This window comes from Osmerus eperlanus, chromosome 16 (assembly GCF_963692335.1).
Source record: "Osmerus eperlanus chromosome 16, fOsmEpe2.1, whole genome shotgun sequence".
NCBI classification, from domain to species: Eukaryota; Metazoa; Chordata; class Actinopteri; order Osmeriformes; family Osmeridae; genus Osmerus; species Osmerus eperlanus.
The window spans coordinates 964,736-985,578 of NC_085033.1; the positions used below are offsets into that span (position 1 = coordinate 964,736).

A 20,843-nucleotide genomic window follows, 5' to 3' on the forward strand; every position below is an offset into this window, starting at 1 on the left:
GGGGGGGGTGGTGACTGGCGAGCGCTTGATGTAAACCTGTTGTGCTTTCCCCCCATGTCTCATCTGTGTTTGCCACACACGCTGTCGTCGCTGTCTGGATGTCACGAACCAAGTTGTTTGTTTGTGTAGCTCGAGATCAGGTCTTTGAGTCTAATTTAACCCAGAGTCGCCTAGCCTCTGGAGAAAGGGCTGTGTTGTCACGGCCCTGTAGCGCTACCTGTTTGATCAGGAAGGCAGGGCACGGTGGAGCTGGCTTCCAGCTGGCATGTTACAGCCGGCCTCGCCCCTTCTCCTTCGCCCGCCAGCTCAGAGAGGCTGTGACCCAGCCCCCTGCCAACCCTCCATCAACAAGCATGAACCTTAGCTGCTGCTGGAAGGGAGGGGCCAAGGCTCGGGTTGACTAATAGTTTCAGGAGGCTTGCAGAGACATTATGTAAGATTGTAAATGCCAGGTAGAGGGTTAAAGTCCCCTCAGCCGTGATGTGTCAGTCCCTTCAGGGAAAGCTCTCCACCGGGAGGGGAATACAGCTGTTCAAGAGACGTTCATCAACAGACCAGTCATATGGACCCTCACCCCCTATCAATTTCGGATTATTCACTGGGATAGTCTCGTACTGGGTATCTCTGGGCTGGATGTGGTTAAGGGAGGTCAGAATGATCACTGAGGTCAAGTTCAGCGCGAGGACCATCAGGGGAGGCCGTCCCTACCTGTCTGTGTCTCTCAGGTCGTGCTCGGTCAGTCCCAAGGTGGGTGAACCTGCCAACCTCCTCCTCAGGTCTCCTGGGTCCCAAATTATGGGGTTTATCTCAAGGTCTTGTCTTTGGTGTCTTTTTCATCGGTACCTCTGTTGTCCTGTCCAGTGTGTCGGACAAATGTCTCAGTGACCTGTAACTTATGTCATGTCCGTCAGTCTCTGGTATTTTAGATTTTACTTTGCAGGAGGTCTGACAATTTGATACATTTTGCTTATTGCAGTACAGTTAGTGTAATGTACAGTTGTATTCAGCACTAGATGCACAGATGGTACACACAAACACAAATAGAAATAAGTATGTGAGTGTGTGTATTCAGCGCTACGTGGGTGTGTATGCGTACATGGTGTCCATGAAGGCATGTGAGGCAGCCTACAGAGCTCTTCATGTAGAGCAGATGAACACCACAGCCCTCCTGACCTGCTAACCGCCTCCACTCTCCAACTGCAACAATATTTGCCCACGCAAAAACTCTTACACATGCACACACATTTCTTTGACTTGAGTTCACCACCAGAGTTTGCACGGCAGTATAGAATATTACTTATTATTTTGTAAATACGGCCAGTACGGTATTTGACCCTCGTTTTCTCTCTCGGTATCCCTCAGGCCTACTCCCAAGATGCCTACCTGCGCAGTCACGGCGCCTACAGCGGAAACGCCCGTCACATCCCAGAGCCGCCCCCCTTATGCTACCCCAGAGTAGACTGTAAGCCCCCGGGGATGGCCCAGGCGACAGACATGTCCCGGGCTGGGGCACCCCCTGACCTTGGCTACCGCAAGGAGATCCCCGTTACCCCTTCCCCATCTCCCCAGCGGCAGACGGCGGCGTGCATAAGGAACGAGAGCGTGCGAACGGTGGTGGTCCCACCAGACACGGTGCATGGTGGTCACGTGGGTCTGCCCCCGACTCATCGAGTGGACTACCTGGACCCGGTTTATCTCAGGGGGAGGCCTGGCTCAGTGTCCCAGTACCCCCTGATGCCCAGAAAAATGGACGTGTACCCCCCAGGGATGGTCCCCTACGGCCCCCCACCGCCCCACTACCCACCCAGCCACCAGAACATCGACTGGCGTACCTACCAGACGTACCGGGAGTACATAGACAACAAGGGCATCCACTCTCACGGCAGCTGGACCATCCAGGAGAGGCTGGATAGCATGCGAGCCTCAAGCCACAACACCTTCAATGCCGGCCACCACATCCCCCGTGGGGGTTGGGGGCACCCTAGGGCGGCTCTTCGCCGCAGAAGCACCTCCCACGACCGGGTATACCATGGCCCCCCGCCCCCATTCCACCTCCCCCTGCGCAGCGCTTCCCAGGACCGCATGAGCATGGCAGAGAGGAGCGCCCCGCCCAGGAACTGGCCGCCTCGAAGCGTGTCCCAGGACGCCCTGGTACTAAAGGCCCGTGCGCGCTCCACGGACTATGCAGACCCAGCCGACGTGGCCCGGCCTGCGGACTGGAGGGGCTACAGCCGGGTGGAGCAGGGCAGCCGGCCCGCCAGACAGTCCCTTCCCAGCCAGCCACCCATCCACAGGCCTGTGTACGGTGGCAGCGTCCGGGCCGCCCCCAACTCGATGCTGTACACGAAAGGACCAGAGCAGCTCCATTCCCATGCCTCGCCCATGCCTGCGGACAGGCCCTCTCATCTGGGGAAGAGCATCAGCAACGAGCCCTCACCTAATGACCAAAGAGCTGGAGGGAAAGGTACCGATGGGAGCCAGGCAGGCCAGCAGGCCCAGAGCAGAGGGCGGGCAGAGAGCATGCTGCCTGGAGGAGGGGATGGGGCCGGGAGGGAGGTGGGCCTCCGGTCGTCCTCCTGCTCTGCTTCCAGTAAGAAACAGCAGCGACCTGGTATTCTCAAGATCCACCACCAAGAGCCCCAGGGCCAGGTGAATGGGCGGAGTCCAAGCGAGGCCGGGGGGGTTGTCCTCAGGGAGAAACCACATCCGGGGAAGAGCGGCCACCCCCTCCGCCACCCTTCCTACATCCTGGCTGTCAACGAGGAAGGGGCAGAGCCCGCCGTGGCGGATGCAGTCTGCTGGCTGCCCAACGACGCACGGCGGGAGATGCAGATGAGGCGCCTGGACGAGCAGCGACAGACCTCATGCTCCAGCAACCTGGATGAATCTCTGGATGCCATTCCCTTCATCGGTAAGGAAAGGGCCCCCACCCCCCTGCAAAGCGTGCACGCTCACACACACACTGGGTTGCCATGGCAACTGCTCAGCAGGCATAGAGGGGGGAGGCTAGGGCCAGTTATAGAACTGCTGGCTAGATAGCAGCAGTCATCTGCACAGACTCAAGAGTCAGGGCCAGGGAGGAGAGATGCAGTAGATTTCCTGAGTGAAACTCTTAAATGTTATTGTGATAGAGTCAAGAAGCAGGGTGGGATATTTACAGCCAGTTCAATCACCTTGACTCGATTTACAGTATGGTGCTTTTGGTGGTAGCATGACAGGCAACATTACTGACTGTCTTTGATTTAACGGGTGCATACTTGTGGGTATGTGTGTGGGTGTGTGTCAGCAAAGGTTTAAACCACTCCCCCTGAGTGGAATCTGGAATAATCTCCTGCACGTTTACTTGGTTTCTCGCTATCTAATAATGACAGGAATCTCTGTGTGTGTGTGTACGAATTAGAATAGGCTTAGTTTCCCACGATCAGCTCAAGAACCAGGCACTCTGCAAAGTTAATATTCTGCATGTGTCCTCTTTATAATCCAACGGAGTGCAGTGCCGCCATTTAAGTTGTTTGGATAAGCATTTCGACATAAAATAATGAAAAAATGATTTGCCACCAGTTTGGCTTGCTCTCTTTGTGTCCCAGCCCCTTCACTCTGGTCCTTTGATCTGCAGCGAGTTTTCTACGAATGTCTCGAGAACCGGGCACTCGATAAACAAATCGTTAATGCGATTAACAAAGGCATTCACAATTAAATTAAACTAAGCATAGTAAGGAAAATAGGGAAATTCAGTTTAGTTATTTAGAAACAAATTCGCTTTTACAACTCATCAGCTGCTTTCAAAGGGGCTGGCTAGCGAACAGATCGACAATATAAAGTGGATATACTTTCAGTATAGATCAGTGAATTTTGTTACATAAATGAATGTGTTTACTAATGTCTGCACATAGCAAATGTACAAGCACTGTATGGTGAATGAGGCCTGCAATTATGACAACTGGTTCAACCATTGTGCATGTAATGACTTCTGTTACAAACTAAATGTTTAGGTGTTTGCAGGGCCGAGGCCAGCTATGAGGTCACCAAAGTCCGAACCTCTGTAAATATTTTTATATAATTACATTTTACATTTAGTCATTTAGCAGACGCTCTTATCCAGAGCGACTTACAGTAAATACAGGGACATTCCCCCGAGGCAAGCAGGGTGAAGTGCCTTGTGCCAAGGACACAACGTCAGTTGGCATGACCGGGAATCGAACTGGCAACCTTCAGATTACTAGCCCGATTCCCTCACCGCTCAGCCACCTGACTCCCTATATGCCTATATGACATATAATATGCCGATCTTAACATGTTTCTAATAGAAAAACAATTGGCGCTATTTAACTGTATAAACAGGAGTTGAAAACATTGAAACAATTAAAGTGATAAGCTAAGTTGGTTTGGAGCTAAAGTAAACACAAATTCATGCTGGGTCACATTGTCAGAAAGAGTCTTCACCGTAAAAGGCTTTGCTCTACCTATCATTGCCCTTCCAACCACTTTCAGTAGAGAAATGTCAAGTTTAATGCTGCACAAGACATGGACTATAGACTGCTACACATGGTTTGAGAGCACATTTATATCTTTAAATATCTAAGAAGCTGTAATTTGGTATCAATGTAATTTGTAATTTGGTATCCATGCATCAATGTTGAAGTAGTAACAGTTACATGTTAACTCAAGCAAGGCTAGCTGGCTTGAAGTTATGATGGCTGACTAGCTTGTTAACATGTGCAGGACTTAATATGAGTATATGTTTATATTGCATGAGTTCAAAACCCAGTATTTTGAGCTCAAATAAATACAAAAACAATTCACTCGATCTCCCGGCACGCTTGCATTAACATTAACTGTGGATGTCCCTAAGCTCAAATCAAACCTGTCCTAGGTTTGGACTATACCCTGTATACAACATCTGGCTCCACCCCTGACTAGATTTTATTTGTGTACACACACACAAAAAAGATACCAAATTTGACCATGAAGACTGGGGACCATGGGAGGGACACAGGAGGACGACAGTCACTTTACATCCTTTTAGATGTAATTTTGGTATTTATTGCTGTAAATAGGCTTAGATCTATTAAAAGAAAAATCTTTAATTCCAGGAATCTCTCTGTGTGTGTGTGTGCCGCCAATTGTATCAAGGGCACTATCTAATTCAAGTAAGCTGTATTGTGTGTTTCACTGACATCTTAATCACCGACTGCATCATGGGCACTATGCACGAGTCACAGTAAATCCACACGGTGCTAGCTCTTACTTGATGTAGTTTGTGTTAAAAACACAAGAGGTTCCTTGTGCCCACACAAGTGTAATTTCCTTTGCCGCGATGTAAAAAAAAAAAAAATGTATGCCGGTATCTTTTAAATCTTGCTTCCTCTAGTACACATTTTTTTCAGCAATTCATCATATAGACAATAAATTGAACAGGATTACGTGAGGGCTGTACTGATCCTTATCATTGCACGCCAGAATTCTGGTCATGTAGAACAGTTACCGGACATGTGTTTTAAATGGCTAATACATTTTATTTGAAATATTATAACTAAACAGTAATAAAACACAAACGCTATGATGAAATTACAATAAATTAATTTCATTAAAAGTAGTCGGCACTAACAAACTTAGTGCAGCTATAGGCCACAACAATAATATAAACAAATGACCATGCGTTCGTTAATTGAAGACATAAGCCTAAGTAAAATATATGCAACTTTGCAATGCAAGCCTGAAAGTAGGCTGAATGAAGAAGCAATTGGGTCTCAAATAAAACAGTAGGCTGGTCAGTCCAAATTCCAAAACTGTGGTGTATTTGCAGTGTCTTTGCACCATTGCTTTGTTTGTTTGTTTGTTTGTTGTTTTATTTATTTTTTCATGACCGAGGGATATCTGACATTTAACATTTCGGAGTCTTGTTAATATATGTAGTCTAACCAAAGCTCAGGGCTTTTGCAATTGAGCTTTGTCACATGACCAAACTTTCATTCCATTTCATTTCAATTTTTTCTCCTCTAGTGAGTTTTTCTGGGAGTTTTTCCTTGTCTTCCTTGAGGGTTTAGGTTGGTTGAGGGGCAGTTCTAGGGGCGTATGTGAAGCCCTCTGTGACATGCTTGCATGTAAAAAGGGCTATACAAATACATTTAGATTTGATTTCATTGAATTTATTTTGCTCATTGTCATTACAGCAGAGGCAAAACCAAACCTTTGCATAATACAAATGTATATTTAAACACATTTTATAGGTCACAATATTAGGCTATTTAATGTGCTATTATTGAATGTATTTATTTGGCATATTTCCTACCAGATATTTTCATTACTCTTTCAAGAGTCCAGTACCAGCATTCAGGACTAACTATTCAGCCTACCAAGATGACTGTATTGTAGCCTAGTTTAGACAGCACAGTTTGCAATCTCAAAAAATAGGCCAATAAGTCCCCCATTTCTTATTCTTAAGATCCTTGGCTTGAAAAAGTGGTTGTGTTTCTTTAAGGCTGATCTACTTAAAACATTTTTGGGGAGGACAGAAAGGAACTTTGTGCTCTCTTCAGGTGTTTGAGTGGTGGATCTGGGTCACCGCTCAGGCAGTGACTAGGCTGGGATATTTTTTAGGATGGGCCCATGGGAAACCAGCTCATTTTGGCCTGGCCCATTTGAGAAAGAGGCTTCACTGCTTAGCGCATTTGTGAGAGGGATAACGGGTCCTAGGTTTAGCGTCAAAAACCTATTTGAAAGCTGTCCATCCAGCATTAGGTCAGTAAGTGTTGCAGTTTGCATAGAAAGTTCATAATATCCTCCAACAGGTAAGATGTTCTTTTTAAGGATTTCTCAAGACGGTGCATTATTAGCCACCAACCAAGCACTGGTGTGTAAACGACATTAGCAGAAAAACTAGCTCTGAGCTATTTTCTTATCAGTTTATTTTTTAATAATCGAAAGATTTTCTTTTCATTTTGCATGTCAAAGACTGCTTTACAAACTATTTTTGTTGGGGGTAAGTTTATTTTCAGGCCTGTTTTCAGGTGTTATCACAGAGAGCGTAGCCTTTGCCCCTGTACATGAACAACCAGGCTATGCCAAGCCAGTCCAGGCCAGCTGCAGACAAAGCAGGCAGTGACAGTTACAATGTGGCAGCATCTCTATTCTAGGCCTGTTGCCCTGCTCTGGGTTACAACAGTACTCTGATTGAAAGTCCCTCTGGTCCCACATCAATGATCCATTTGAATGGTCCTTCTGGATATGCTCCTCCTTGTCATGTGAGGCCAGACTGCATCCTAGGGCTCCGGGAACAGCCTGGATAGGGCTGGATGTAGGGGTGGGCGGTATACCGGTATGAACGCGAATACCGGTATGGCGTTGTGCCATGATATGGATTTTGCCATATCATGGATATCACGGTATATTAATAAATGTATTAAGTAAAGTGTTTCTGTTTGGTATAAAATATAAGCTGTATCACTTGACTTACAAATTTGAAGTAGCTTATAAAATATAAGTCAAGTGATACTTCAAATTTGTATCTTTTACAAAAAAATACATTTAAGCATGGACGCTGCACGCATAGTGCCAGCCAATGAAAGTCAACAAACAAGCTAGCTCAACTCCAGACGAAGCAAACATTCATTGGAGTGAACTGCTTTTGTTGGCATGTGTAAGCAAGCGTTAATGATGTCTGAAAATAACGCAGGTGGGGTTGATTTCTCGGACGAAGAATTGGTATAAAAAGGGGGCCTCTTCTGTCGTTTGGAAATGGTTTGGTTTCAAGTTATCCGACATTGACCAACAAACAGTAGCCTACTCTGTAAATTGTGTTGTTGAATTGTGCTAGCCAAAGGTGGAAACATTAGTACGCTACTGTTGAACACTAAAGTCGCTCTTCCGTGGCAAAGCACTGCAAAAGTTGGAAAATTCAACTCATGCGTTACAGTTACCCAATCCAAATCCGTCCGAGTGCGGTAGATTAGCCGCTGTGGTGCGGATTGCATTGTCATAACATTTTAAGAATAACTAATATCGTGATATATACCGTTACCGTCAGTGCTTACGAATTATACCGTGATAAACATTTTAGGCCATACCGCCCAGCCCTACCTGGATACTCTGTCTGCTGCAGAACAGGTCACATAGCTTCATCCTCTGTTCTCAAAGACTAGAGGTGAAGAGGTCTGGGGGGGGGGGTTGGCTCGAGCGACTTCTGTTATCGCGACTTCTGATTTTCTTCTAATCTTGCTTTAATTTTATAAGCCTCTCCCGGCAATGTTTTTCTCACTTAACATGCTTTACAATGAGCCACAAGGTGTAATAATACACTTTCTCAGTGCGGGTTGCTGATTGTAGAGTTTTGTCCTAAGCATAAATGCTTAATATGGCCTGGAATTCGTATTTGGCTTGTTCTTCTATTCTCTATGTTGATGTGTACGGCTGCAGAATATTTTGTTGTTGTTGGTTGAAACACTCAAAGGCGGCTGTGAGTACTCGACCAATCAGAAATGTTCAGCTCTGCAAGCCCTTCCCCCAAAGTTACCATATTTTTGAATGTTCTACCCCCAGAGCTCAATGTAGACCCTGGTTCCTGTGGTGGAAACGCAGTGAGTTCTGAGGGAACATTGCTGTGGTGGAAACGCTGCTTATGTTGCTGTTGTAGTGGATGGGCCTGGGGCCAGGCTGCCAGGAGTGTGATTGCCGCCACTTGCAGCTGGAGGAGCTGGGAGGGGGTTGGTTGAGGATACACTGTGGATGTTGGTGGAGGGGTATGGGAAATTGGCATTGGTGCATAACAAGAGACCTGTAGATCTATTTCAGACTGTTGCCATTCTGTATGGACACATAGTAATTCATTTGGTGGAGGCCAGGTTTTTGGTATGTTCTTCGTCAAGTGAAGTTTATTTATAGAGCACATTTAAAAGCAACAACCGTTGACCAAATTGCTGTACAATCAGAGTAGCAAAAGCCATCAAACGACACAGTACTCAAAACAAGTTTAACAAACAGAAAAGACAAAGGCATCAGTCATACTGTGTTGAAAGCCAAAGAATACAAATGATTTAAACAGGATGTAAAAACATGCAATGCCTACCATGTAGAGGCAACTCGTTCGAGAGTTTGGGGGCTGCTTTGAAGTGGGGTGAATAGATCTAATTGAGTCTGTTTGCTTGTATAGGTTGAACGAGGATAAAAGAGTTGCTGAAGACTGGTGCCCCAGCAAAAGGGTGGAGGGTTAGGAACTGTAGAACAACATTGGATGCCCTGGCGCTGCACGTACACTGACGCCTTCTCCTTGGCCCTTGGCGGACGACGACGGTCGAGCTAGAACTAGAAACTGGGACAGCAGCTTTTAAATTTAGCTCTGAAAGCCCCTGGCTCGACGGTGGAGAGCAACTCTGTACTCTGAGCTGTTCCGGCCTGCCTCAGATCCCAGAACTTGGTGGGGATTTTGAGGAGAAGAACTAACTGGATGGTTTCCAAACGGAGGGAGGGAAGAGAAAGTGATGTGGCCTGGTTCTGTTGGTAGTCTCACCAGAGTCCTTTAGTAGCAGGTTATATTTACAGTGTGTTTCTTTCGTTTCCTTCTCCCTTCTCCTAAATTCTGCAGAGTGGTACTTGCTGAGGATGCAAAACTGAAATAACTTATCTGAACTAGAGAGGGTACAATTTCTGGGGAAATTGTAGGGTGTGCTTGCTTGCGTCGGTTGCACAGGGGTCCGTTTTTGAATGCCATTTTTACAACTGATATTTCTGTATTTTATATAAAAATGCATACTTATTATTTATAAAGATTACATAGATTTAAAAGCATCTTTTTTTTTGCTGCTCATTTACAACTCAAAATACAAGTGAAGTGTAGAATGAAATAGATGTCTTCTCATTTCCCCTGCAAGAGGCAGCCTCATCGTTGAATCAAAACGAATAAATTTGGCAGACCGGTGTACAAATTGACCTAATCTCTATGATTTAAACGTCCTTTTAAGTTTTTCCCTTCTCGTGATATTTTCATGCATTTAGCCTACTCATTGCATTCATTCATTAATAAAGGACCCCCTTTGAAGATTATTCTACGACATTACCGGCAGTAGAAGATGGAATCGCGATTCAAACAGTACCATCTGCTAACTGAAAATATGCACCCCAAAACGTAAATAAGCTTGACATGTATTTAGTGTAAAATCGCTCATTCATAAAAAGCTCACTGGTAGCGATCATTGTCAGTAACAACGCAAAATGCGATATAGCCCTGTGTGGAGAAGCTGCCCCGGCAAATTGTACTACTACGGTACAGTACTAGACTAGCGTTACTGCTGTGTTCGTCTCGGTAGCGATTGCGTTGGTTGAATCGGATTTTAACGTTCCGTTGTACGGTTTAGGCTGAAATTAATTATTTTCATGAACAGATTGACAAAGTTTAGGCTGTGGCAATGAAGTTCAGGTTAGTAGTTAGATAGACTTTTGATTTAAGTAAGGGGAGTGCCGAACATGTTCTGTCGCTGTTTGACTTCCTACAGCTGTGTAGATGTTTTTGTAGTGTCTCGCGTAGGCTACAGCGTTGCAGTGATACACTGGATTGAAACCACAGGTAATGATAATTTCACCCACAAATCGTTTACTTGTAATCTAATGTCATAATAAATCCTACAACGAAAATGTATATGTGAGGAATGTTTATTTTAACGATTGAAAACAGATACATCATAGACCACTGTAGTATGTGTTGCCCGGGCAACACAGGCTAACGTCATGATGCTAATACTTCAGTGAAATAGTAGACTACTGTTTCCGAAAGTAGATGTACTTCCTTAATAATATCAGCTTATATTGTACATTACACATCACAATTGTGTGTCATATCACAAAGTAAAATGAGTAAATAGTTATCACCCTGGCCTCTTTGCTTGTGGCGTTTCTGCAGCTGCCTTGCAGTAAAGCTATAGTTAGCCTAGCTATCCCCCAAGTTAACAGATGCGAAACGAATGTTCTGCCAAAGGTAGTCACGCGTGTTTTCGTGACGTTAGTGACGTAGTGACGTTAGTAACGTCAGTGACTGTGGCTAGCAAATTAGACACCGTTAGCTTCACTTTTCGCCACAAAAACTTAACTTCAGCCTAAACCATACAACGGAACGTAAATTCCAATAGAAGCAACTCAATCGCTACCAAGACGAAACTTTTGACACCTACGTTGTCTATGTAGGCCAAATATTGACTGAGTTTTAGGGGGGCGAAAATAAACAATAATAAATAATATATATGTGAGAGAACAAAGGTTGTGCTCTCGCCGAAGGCTTGAGCACACCCAATAATATATATGTGAGAGAACAAAGGTTGTGCTCTCGCCGAAGGCTTGAGCACACCCAATAATAATAATAATAATATATATGTGAGAGAACAAAGTTTGTGCTCTCGCCGAAGGCTTGAGCACACCCAATAAGCTTTCGAGTCCTACTTTTATCGTACCAAGGTAATCCAAAGTAAGATAAGGTGGTGAGGATGATGATGTGGAAGATCAACTTGATGGAAGTTTAAAACATCTTTTGACAATTAAACATCCTTTGTATATTAAATAGGGACAACACCCTCTACCATAGCAGTATAACATGATTTGATTGGAATGTAACTGGTGTGTGCTGTTTCTTTGTAGACGAGCCTGCTAGCCCAAGTGTTGACCACGAGGCCACGCCCATTCCAGCCTCCGCGGTCATATCTGCTGGTCCAGCAATCACTACAGTCCCGCCCAGCCCCACCTCCCCGTGCCCCCTCATTCGCCGGCAGCTGTCACATGACCAAGGTAAGAGCTTTGTCAGGCAGGTGTCTGTTTGTAATGTGATTTATGATGGTCCTGTTATATGTGCATGCTCACTGCCACACAGCTCTCTCTGGGAAGAAATTATGACATTGACCCTGTTGTTGTAAGTACAGGAAAGAGAGAGAGGTCTGTTTCCCAGCTGTGCTGACACACCCTAGACTAAATCTGACAAATGTCATTGTTCAAATGGCCTTGAAATAATCCCTTACCTTTCAGGTAATCATATATTTTCACAAATCACTTCGTCATCAGACAAGAGTGCCTCCACCATGTCAACACCCAATCTGCATACAATACTTAGTTGTGGAGATTTGAGCCTACCTGTAATCATAAACACAGACTTTAACCGTTTCTTTAACATTTAATTTCTCTTCATTGTTAGAGTCCCTCCGAAATGCTATCTTGGAGTCAGAAAATGGTAACAAAACCGAGCGCTCCAAATCCTATGACGAGGGTCTGGACAACTACAGAGAAGAGGGCAGAGGGTGAGAGTTTGTCAGGAGAGGGCTTCATGTCGTGAACAACCATCTGCTATGCCTTTTTTCATTACTTTGTCTTATTTAATCTGATCTAACCCTAAACCTTTTCTCGCTTTGCCTTATTTTTCTCCTCCTGTAGACGGTCGTCTAGTAAGCACATGCCCAGCTTGCGAGGACTCAGAAAAGTGAGCACTTCATTTTCACAACATCTCAAACAGTTAAACTGCCAGGAAACGAAAACGTTCTCCTTTTGAAAAAGGAGAACTGGTTCCTAATAAAATCCCATGAAGAACGACGTCTTTCCACTGTGGCACCTATGCACGTGCTTGTTGTTTGTGAACAGATTTTTTTTGCATTCAAAAGTCCATTGACAAGCCGTGTCATATGGTTTCCTAGCAGCACTAGGCTTCCGTCTTGATGTTTTTCTCAGCTCTAAGCAAGTTTGTATTGTTGTAGTGCATTAAGCAGCTAAGCATTGATGCCCTCAAGATATAGGCATTTACCATAGGATTAGCGTTTGGTCATATCTGCACACCTTGTACTCCAGCTGGTGTTGGTATGTCTTTGTGCAAGCCCAGGCTCTGGATGGACACAAGTCTTCAGATGACTCCTGCTCCAGGAGGGACTCGTCCTCCGACATCTTCAGCGACTCTACAAAAGAGGGTTGGCTCAACTTCCGTCAGCTCAACACCGATAAGAATAAGGTACACGCACACACACACCCTGTCTCTCTCTTTTTCTCTAAACTGCACGCATGAGCTGTATCTGTGTATCTCCTCAGCGAGTGGGTGGGGGGATGAAGTCCTGGAAGCAGATGTATGCGGTGCTGCGAGGCCACGCTCTCACCCTCTACAAGGACAAGAAGGAGGGGCTGTCCCACCTCTCCTCCACCCAGTCTGATGAGGATCCCCAGCCAATCAGCATCAAGGCCTGCCTGATTGATATCTCCTACAGCGACACGAAGCGCAAGAACGTGCTGCGTCTGACCACGTCGGACTGCGAGTACCTGTTCCAGGCCGAGGGACGGGATGACATGCTGTCGTGGATCCGGCTCATCCAAGAGAACAGTAACGTCGATGAGGAGGTGGGGTCTGTCAGGGTTCTGCAAAGTATTCGCTTGCACCATTTGATTGAACAATCTTTAAGACGATAACAGTCCACTCATTGCAAGAGACAAACCAAATCGAGTGCATCCAGCTTTTTGCAGTATTCAGATGTGTCTGCTCGTGGCTAGCTACCTCTGGAATTTGATCGAAGCTCATAAGGTTTATTGAAAGCCCTGTGACTCACATGCTTGGTATTCGACACAAAGAGCTGTGCAAACGACCAGGCCCAACCCTGATGGTTGGAACAGTTGTTTGAAATGCCTCACTGTCTTTTCCACAGACACCACCAAAGAGAGAAAGTGACAAGTTGCCTTCAATGTTTGCCTCAACCACAATTCTAAACGTTATGTTTTGTTACAACATTGAAGCATATTTCCAATAGTTTGATGCCCTGCAAAAAAAAGTTATATATAAGCCATCCCCACCCCCAAAAACATGGCTTCCGTCCTTGCTTGTTGACTGTGGAAGGATATTCTCAGCCTCTCTCCTCACACATCACTGCTGGTCTTCTTTGAATGGGGGGGTTGAACAGTGGCCTTGTTTGTTCGGTGCTTGTCCATTTGCAGTTAGGCCCCAGGGCTCGGTTTGTGGTCTCCAGTTTCCAAAGAGGGTCTCTCTGGTGGGACTGAACCCATGACCACCAGGATGCCTCACCACAGCATTCCGGGAGCTTTGGAGCGGCTAATTGCAAAATCCCCCGGTTCCCCCTTTTGAAATCTCCGAACACAAATATTGTCTTTTTGATAAGAAAGATTATCTAACAGATACAGTGTCATATCAACATGTCCTTTCAACACTGTATTAATTGTTTGTGGGCCGATGCTACGTATGTCCCTATCTCATTCGCCAATGCTATATGTCGTTTTTTGTGTTGGTTCTAGAATGCTGCCATCACCAGTCAGGACCTGATCAGCAGGAAGATCAAAGAGTACAACACCATGATGAGGTATGAACTCAGAGGCTCCACAGCTCCCCCAGGGGGTTGAAACACAGTACTGCACCCCACTTGCAAACAGCCATGTTCAACCTACTTCTTTTAGCCACCTGTCACCCGCAAAATCCTCACCACGCTCGTGTATTTTTGTTGTTTGGGCCATGTGTGGAGTTGGTGTATTGTTTACATTTCTGCTCTTCAGAACTGTCCAGGCGCCCACCCCTAAAAGTGAATGAATATGTTTGTTTGTGTGTGTGACACCAGCGCTCCAAGCAGCAGGACAGAGCCCTCCCCCAAAACCTCCCGGCAGTCTCTCAGCATCAAACAGGCCTTCCTGGGTGGCAAGGGAGAGGCCAAGAGCCAGAGCCCCCACTCCCCTAAAGCAGGAGAGGACAGGAGGGCACTCCGAGGTAAGGCCATCAGAACCCACAGGACTGGACTCACTGTAGAGGTCCACATGGGGAGACGGCTGCAGGTAGAGATGGGGAGAATGTATGTTTTGACAGCAAAAACCAATGGAATTACGAAAGGTTAAGTCACGTATCCTCATCATTTGAATGCTTAAGTTTATTATGGTTGAATAAGGAGTGTGTGTGTGTCAGACGACTCCAGCCCACCTCGGGACAAAGCCACCTGGAGGCGGGGCATCCCAGGCATCATGAGGAAGCCCTTTGAGAAGAAACCCTCTCCTGGGGTCACTTTTGGGGTACGTCTGGACGACTGCCCACCTGGCCAGAACAACAGGGTGAGTTCTGCTGTGTGTGTGAGTGTCTGTGTGTGTGTCAGACAAAAATACATTTGGGTGTTTTCAGTGTGTGTGGTGGGGTATACTCAAGCCAGTCGTGTGGGTTGTGCAGTTTGTTCCTCTGATCGTGGAGGTGTGCTGTGGGCTGGTGGAGGGGAGAGGGCTGGAGTACACAGGCATATACAGAGTACCAGGCAACAACGCAGCCATCTCCAGCATGCAGGAAGAGCTCAACAGCAAAGGCATGACGGACATCGACATCCAAGAGGACGTGAGTATATGCATGCGTGCGCACATACACACACACAAACAAACAAACGTGTGTTTACTCTTTCCTATCAAATACTTTTCTTCCCTCCTCAGAAATGGCGGGACCTTAACGTGATCAGCAGTTTACTGAAATCCTTCTTCCGGAAACTTCCAGAACCTCTTTTTACAAATGGTGAGGTTCCTAATACAATGCATGCTGAAAATGATGGCCACTTAGGCTACACAATTTTATCTCTTTGTTTCTTACTCTTTATATTTACACATCTTTTATCTCTTACATTTTCAGAAAAATATGCATGTTTTATTGATGCCAATCGAACAGAGGACCCAGTGGAGCGGTTGAAAGTCCTCAAGAGGCTTGTGAGTTCACCACTATCAGCTGATGATTTGGATGGAAGTTGGAAAAATATGCTAGAAACACAGGCTGTCTTCAGGCTACTCACACTGTTGAAGTCAAAGGTCATTGAAGGTTTAACTGTATAATACCATCTGTCTTCTCAGATCCATGAATTGCCTGACCATCACTATGAAACTCTTAAATTCCTCTCTGGTCATCTCAAGAAGGTTTCTGAAAACTGTGAAAAGAACAAGGTATGTGTGAGAACACTGCAACTTCCAGGATCTAGTGCATGTTTTAGAATTACGTTTTATTCATAAAATATAAGTGGTAATCAAAGTAATATTAAGCATTCAATTATTTCCAATAAGTAAACCCCCTCCCTTCACACAGATGGAGCCCCGTAACCTGGCCATTGTCTTTGGTCCCACTCTGGTCCGGACGTCGGAGGACAACATGACCAACATGGTCAACCACATGCCAGACCAGTGCAAGATAGTGGAGAACCTCATCCAGCAGTACGACTGGTTCTTCACAGAGGAGGGCGACGAGGACCCTGTTGTATGTGGACGCCCCGTGCTGAGCTCAACACTAGGGTTCTAGGATAGTGTTTTCCGTACATGTCTGAATGCTTCAAGGGAATTGTAGTCCTTCTTTAACTTCTGCTCCTTATTCCTCCACCACCCCCCCCCCACACACACACACACGCGCACACACACACACTCTACCCTTCCAGACATCTGCCGAGCAGGATAGCACCGTACAGTCTCAGCCTGTACCCAACATCGACCACCTGCTCTCCAACATTGGCCGCACCACCGCTGCCACCAGCAGCACCTCTCCAGGGGAAGTCTCAGGTAACGCACCCTCCGCCTCACGACTCTTCCTGTTCCCTCTTTACCTAGACAAACACATCGAGGTCAGTGAGTCTCAGGCAGTCACTTGAACATCCACTAATAGCTGTTATTTAAGCGTGTGTTAAGAGATTTTTACTGTGTGTGTGTATGTTAGTCCTTAACCCTTGTGTTATCTTCGGGTCATTCTGACCCATCAGTCATTGTGACCCACAGTCGTATTGCGACAACTTTACCGCATACAAAAACAAAGTGAAGCATTTTCTTTTAACCGTTGGGCTGTCTCAGACCCCCCACATTGCGAAGGTTAAAAGAAAATTATTTTTATTTGTTTTTGTATTGGGTAAAATTGTCTAAATACAACGATGGTTCGTTATGAACCTTTGGGTCATGTGACCCGAAGGCAGCACAAGGGTTAAAAGTAAGTAAGAAGCATCCTGTTTGTTTTCCATCAGATTGTCAAAGTCGTATGTAATTCTTAGTATGGTTTAGGAAGTACACCAAATAGTCTCTGTGCTTCTGTGAGAGCAAGCTATTTTAGTGATTTTTCAATGACCAATGACGTATCCTGTGTTTGTGGATTATAATGTTGGAAAATTGCTGAAAATAGTTTGCATATGTTGAGCCTTCAGTTTTTTTTTTTTTACTTTTCTTTTGGCCCAAAGACAATTAATTGCCTCCAAGTTCTATTGTTTCCCCACACTTCTCTCCTTTTGCTTTGATTTATTTTTTCCGTTTCACCTTGCTCATGTCATCTTTCTCCCTGTGCTTTCCTTCTGTTGAGATGACAACTCCTATTCTTTCAGTTCTTTTCTTCCCCTCCTCCTCTTCTCACAGAAACCCGGCATGTTCTTTCCCCTCCTCACCCCCCCTCCCCCCTTACAAAAAACCGTAGCAAATGAAAAACCTGACCAAACCAAAAGAAACCAGTGGACGTTTTAACCCTTCTGACCTCTGCCCTCTTGTGTGTAGTGTGTTGTTTCTCTCCCCTGTCCCTGTCCAGCACTCACACATGACCCCATCTTGACACAGGCCAAGTGGGCGGCGTCTATCACTCGGTGATGTCACTGATGGACTCAGTAATGTCAGTGATGGACAGCTGGGACTGTAGGAAGAAGGACGAGTGTTGTCCCAAGTGTAGCTGCGTAGTCTGCAGAAACCCGCAGCTCTTGTAAATTGGGGTGGAGAGAGAGAGAGAACCCAAAAAAAGGAGAGAAAAAAAGAAAGAAAGAGAAGTTGATGTTTTTTTTGTCATTTATTACTGTGGTGTGTGCACGTCTCATATCTAAAAGTAAATGAGCAAAATGACATGACCCTCTGGCCGAGGGGATACACGGCCGTGCTGAACCTGTCTCTCACAGCCCCCCTCTGCTGTCTCTTGTTGTCCCTAAAGCTGATCGTGAGGACAAGTAGCATGGTACGGTCAACACCCCCCCCCCCCCCACACACACACACACACACACACCCAGGTTCACCCCCACCCCACCGCTCATGTGGCATACCCATTCATGATGTCTGAGAGGGGGGTGGGGAGTGTGTGTGTGGGGGGGGGGGGGGGGGCAGAGCTGGCTAGTCTCCCACATCCCACATACACCCGCGACACACAAGGCTGAGCTCAGTATTTGGGTATCCCGCCTTCAATGTTTAATTGAGGGTCAGATTTGTGTCGGCAAACACTGGCCCGCTCCCCCTCTACCACCTAGCTCAACAGACCACACCCGTCATCAGTACACACCCGCAATTAAGTACACACAACTCACTTCTACACTTCCGGATTTTAACCTGACAAAAAGGCACACACTAATGTTTGTTTTTTTACACTTACGAGGGAAGAATTTGTGTTCATGATGTACCAGGGGAAAGGACAGGCAGGACATCTCGTTTTTCTGTGTGTGTTTTCCGTTGTTATTTCAGTTGATGTATTTTCAGGTGTCAGTTAAGATTTGCCCGCACGGTAGACGTTGCATTGTGATTTTCAAGGGATTTCAGGAAATCCACGCTACTGCTACTAGCCTGCTTAGATTGGAGACAGCGGGACACAGGGGACAGATGTGATCCGCCCAGACCCCTACCGTCCGTTGATGTTGTTGTTGTTGTAACACCCCACGCCCCCTCCGATAGTGTGACTTGTCCGAGTGGGGAAAGAATGCCCCTGCTGGTGGCTGTGTGTAGAACGTGTTTGTGACTTGGCGTCATGTGCTGTTGTCACTGTGGGCACACGAGCATGAGAAGCTTCCTGTCTTGAGTGCACACTGCCGGGTGTCACTTCCTCCTCTCTCTCTGTCTCTCTCCATCTGTGTATCTCCGTCTTCTACCGTCACCTCCCGTCTCATCAAAGGTGACCCCCTTTTTTGTCTCTTCCATATCTCTGAGCCGTCGATGACTCCATTTGTTAGTTCCATCCATCTGCTTGCTTCGCCGGGCTAGCCTCAGTTGTTTTCTCTCCTTTCCTCCATTTCCCTCCATTTTCCCAGTGTCTCTCCGTCCTTTTCAGACACTGTCTTTGGCAGGCAGCTGTGTGCTAGAACGTCACTAACAGCTCTCTCCTCTCCCACCAGATTCCGCATGTAGTGACTCGTCCAAATCAAAGGTAAGTTGAACTACCTTATCTGTCAGATGACATTATCTGTTGGTTGATTAAGGAGCCTTGATGCCTTAAAGGGGTCATTGACTGTTTTTGGGGGGTATTTCACACTGTTCCTTAAGGTCTCCGAATAGGGTATGTAACATTGGTTGGGCTGAAAATGGCCCGGGTGCTGTTCTATGCCCCCTGGTGCTTCCTGTGAAATTGTCCCGGGAAAAAACGCTAGGTTTTCTCCTTTTATGGTCATGAATATATAGCTGCGTGCTGATTGGTTGGTTTTCAACGAGTGAAGCTGCGGAGCAAAAACGCTACATGGCCAACAGCACTCACTGAAACATCGAAGGTGGAGACTTGAAATAAAAACGTGCAAATAAATCTATTGTCTACACAACACTGTTTTCAACAGATGGACTAGATATCATTTGAAAGGATAACATTAGTTGTTTCCACTTTTGTTGTCGAAGCAAACGGGATCGACTTAGGTGGGTAACGTTACAGTTTAGCAACTAAACTATATCGTGATTCAACTCCGCTTCAGTTAGCTACATATCTTGCTGAAAAATAAAATGAAAAATATCTGGACAAACATGCATCGTGAATTGTAGATTTACATGACAACACAGGTTATTTATTCGAATGAAACAGTCAGGAACATGAAATAACGCGTTAGCCCCATTGCCAATAAACTAGACAAAATCATCACACATTTTACCTATGCTCTTGCGTTAGCAAGCTAAACTAGTTTACATGCCTACAGTCTAGGTGTTTTCACTATCTAGCTGTTGTTGCATTCCTTGCAAATCAGCGTTAATAAAAAGCAGATAAGCTAGAGTCTAGCTAACATTGACTCGACGGGCATGGCTGATGTTTGTCTATACCGTAGCATAGAATATCCCTGTGCAGTTCGACCCTCAATTACACATTTGCTCAAACCATTTCACCAAGGACGGTTTTGAAAACCTGGGACAATGTAAAGCAGGATTTGCTATGAAGCTGTTGCTGAAAAGAGGTGCGTTCCGACCTTATGCTCATCACAACCGGAAGCTGTAGTATGATTTTGTCGGTAATAGCTATTAGCAATGCTAACGTACCTGTATCTAGCACCTGCCTTTCTCCAGTTCTTTCAAATAGATCTAGAAAGGCGTTAGCAATAGGCTAGACTGCTATTCGTTTTCTGGCTATTTTTTCGGAAGCTTCCCTTCTAATGCCGACTACAGCTAGTTTAGCTAGAGTCATTTGCTAAGTAAGGTATGTTGATGTGTTTTGAAACGTATTTAGCATTCTACCTATGCTAGATACAGGAGACGTTATCATTGCTAATAGGCTAACTGTTAGCGACAAAATCATACTTACAGCTTGAGTTTGTGATGAGCATACGGTTGGAACAGCACCTCTTTTCAGCAACAGCGGCTTAGCAAATCCTTCTTCAAATTGTCCAAGGTTTTCATTCAAAACTGTCTTTGGTGAAATGGTTCGAACAAATGAATAAATGTGTCGAACTTCACAGGGATCTTCTCATAGAAAAACATCAGCCATAGCCGTTGAGTGTCTGGTTCCTTGGGAAGATTATGAAAAGTGTCAGCATTCCCAGTACAGCCTGGAACACTGGAACTTTCTCCATTGTTGTTCGCATGGTACACAGAGCAGCTCGCAGCTAAACTAGTGTCTGAGATCCTGGGCCCGAACACCAGAGGGCTGGTCTGTATCTAAATGTTGGGGCGTGACAAAGGTGATGCTATATTTGTGACGT

General features: G+C 45.7%; 1 protein-coding gene and 1 long non-coding RNA gene across 3 annotated transcripts in view; both read left to right on the forward strand.

Moving 5' to 3' along the window:
* The window catches only part of arhgap21b (Rho GTPase activating protein 21b), a 47,661-nt gene that overhangs the window by 23,482 nt on the left and 3,336 nt on the right, over positions 1-20,843 (forward strand). For both annotated transcript variants that reach the window (XM_062480482.1, XM_062480483.1), the window contains 16 exons: positions 1,363-2,911; positions 11,620-11,766; positions 12,167-12,269; positions 12,403-12,448; positions 12,842-12,967; positions 13,045-13,347; positions 14,251-14,315; positions 14,568-14,713; positions 14,906-15,048; positions 15,161-15,319; positions 15,412-15,490; positions 15,605-15,678; positions 15,820-15,909; positions 16,049-16,216; positions 16,392-16,512; positions 19,068-19,099. In XM_062480482.1, coding sequence (XP_062336466.1) covers positions 1,363-2,911; positions 11,620-11,766; positions 12,167-12,269; positions 12,403-12,448; positions 12,842-12,967; positions 13,045-13,347; positions 14,251-14,315; positions 14,568-14,713; positions 14,906-15,048; positions 15,161-15,319; positions 15,412-15,490; positions 15,605-15,678; positions 15,820-15,909; positions 16,049-16,216; positions 16,392-16,512; positions 19,068-19,099 — 3,351 coding nt within the window. The remainder of the gene's footprint in view (positions 1-1,362; positions 2,912-11,619; positions 11,767-12,166; positions 12,270-12,402; positions 12,449-12,841; positions 12,968-13,044; positions 13,348-14,250; positions 14,316-14,567; positions 14,714-14,905; positions 15,049-15,160; positions 15,320-15,411; positions 15,491-15,604; positions 15,679-15,819; positions 15,910-16,048; positions 16,217-16,391; positions 16,513-19,067; positions 19,100-20,843) is intronic.
* LOC134035922 (uncharacterized) lies at positions 16,521-17,408 on the forward strand. Its single transcript, XR_009932367.1, has 2 exons — positions 16,521-16,678; positions 16,936-17,408. It is a non-coding gene; the product is annotated as an uncharacterized LOC134035922 (long non-coding RNA).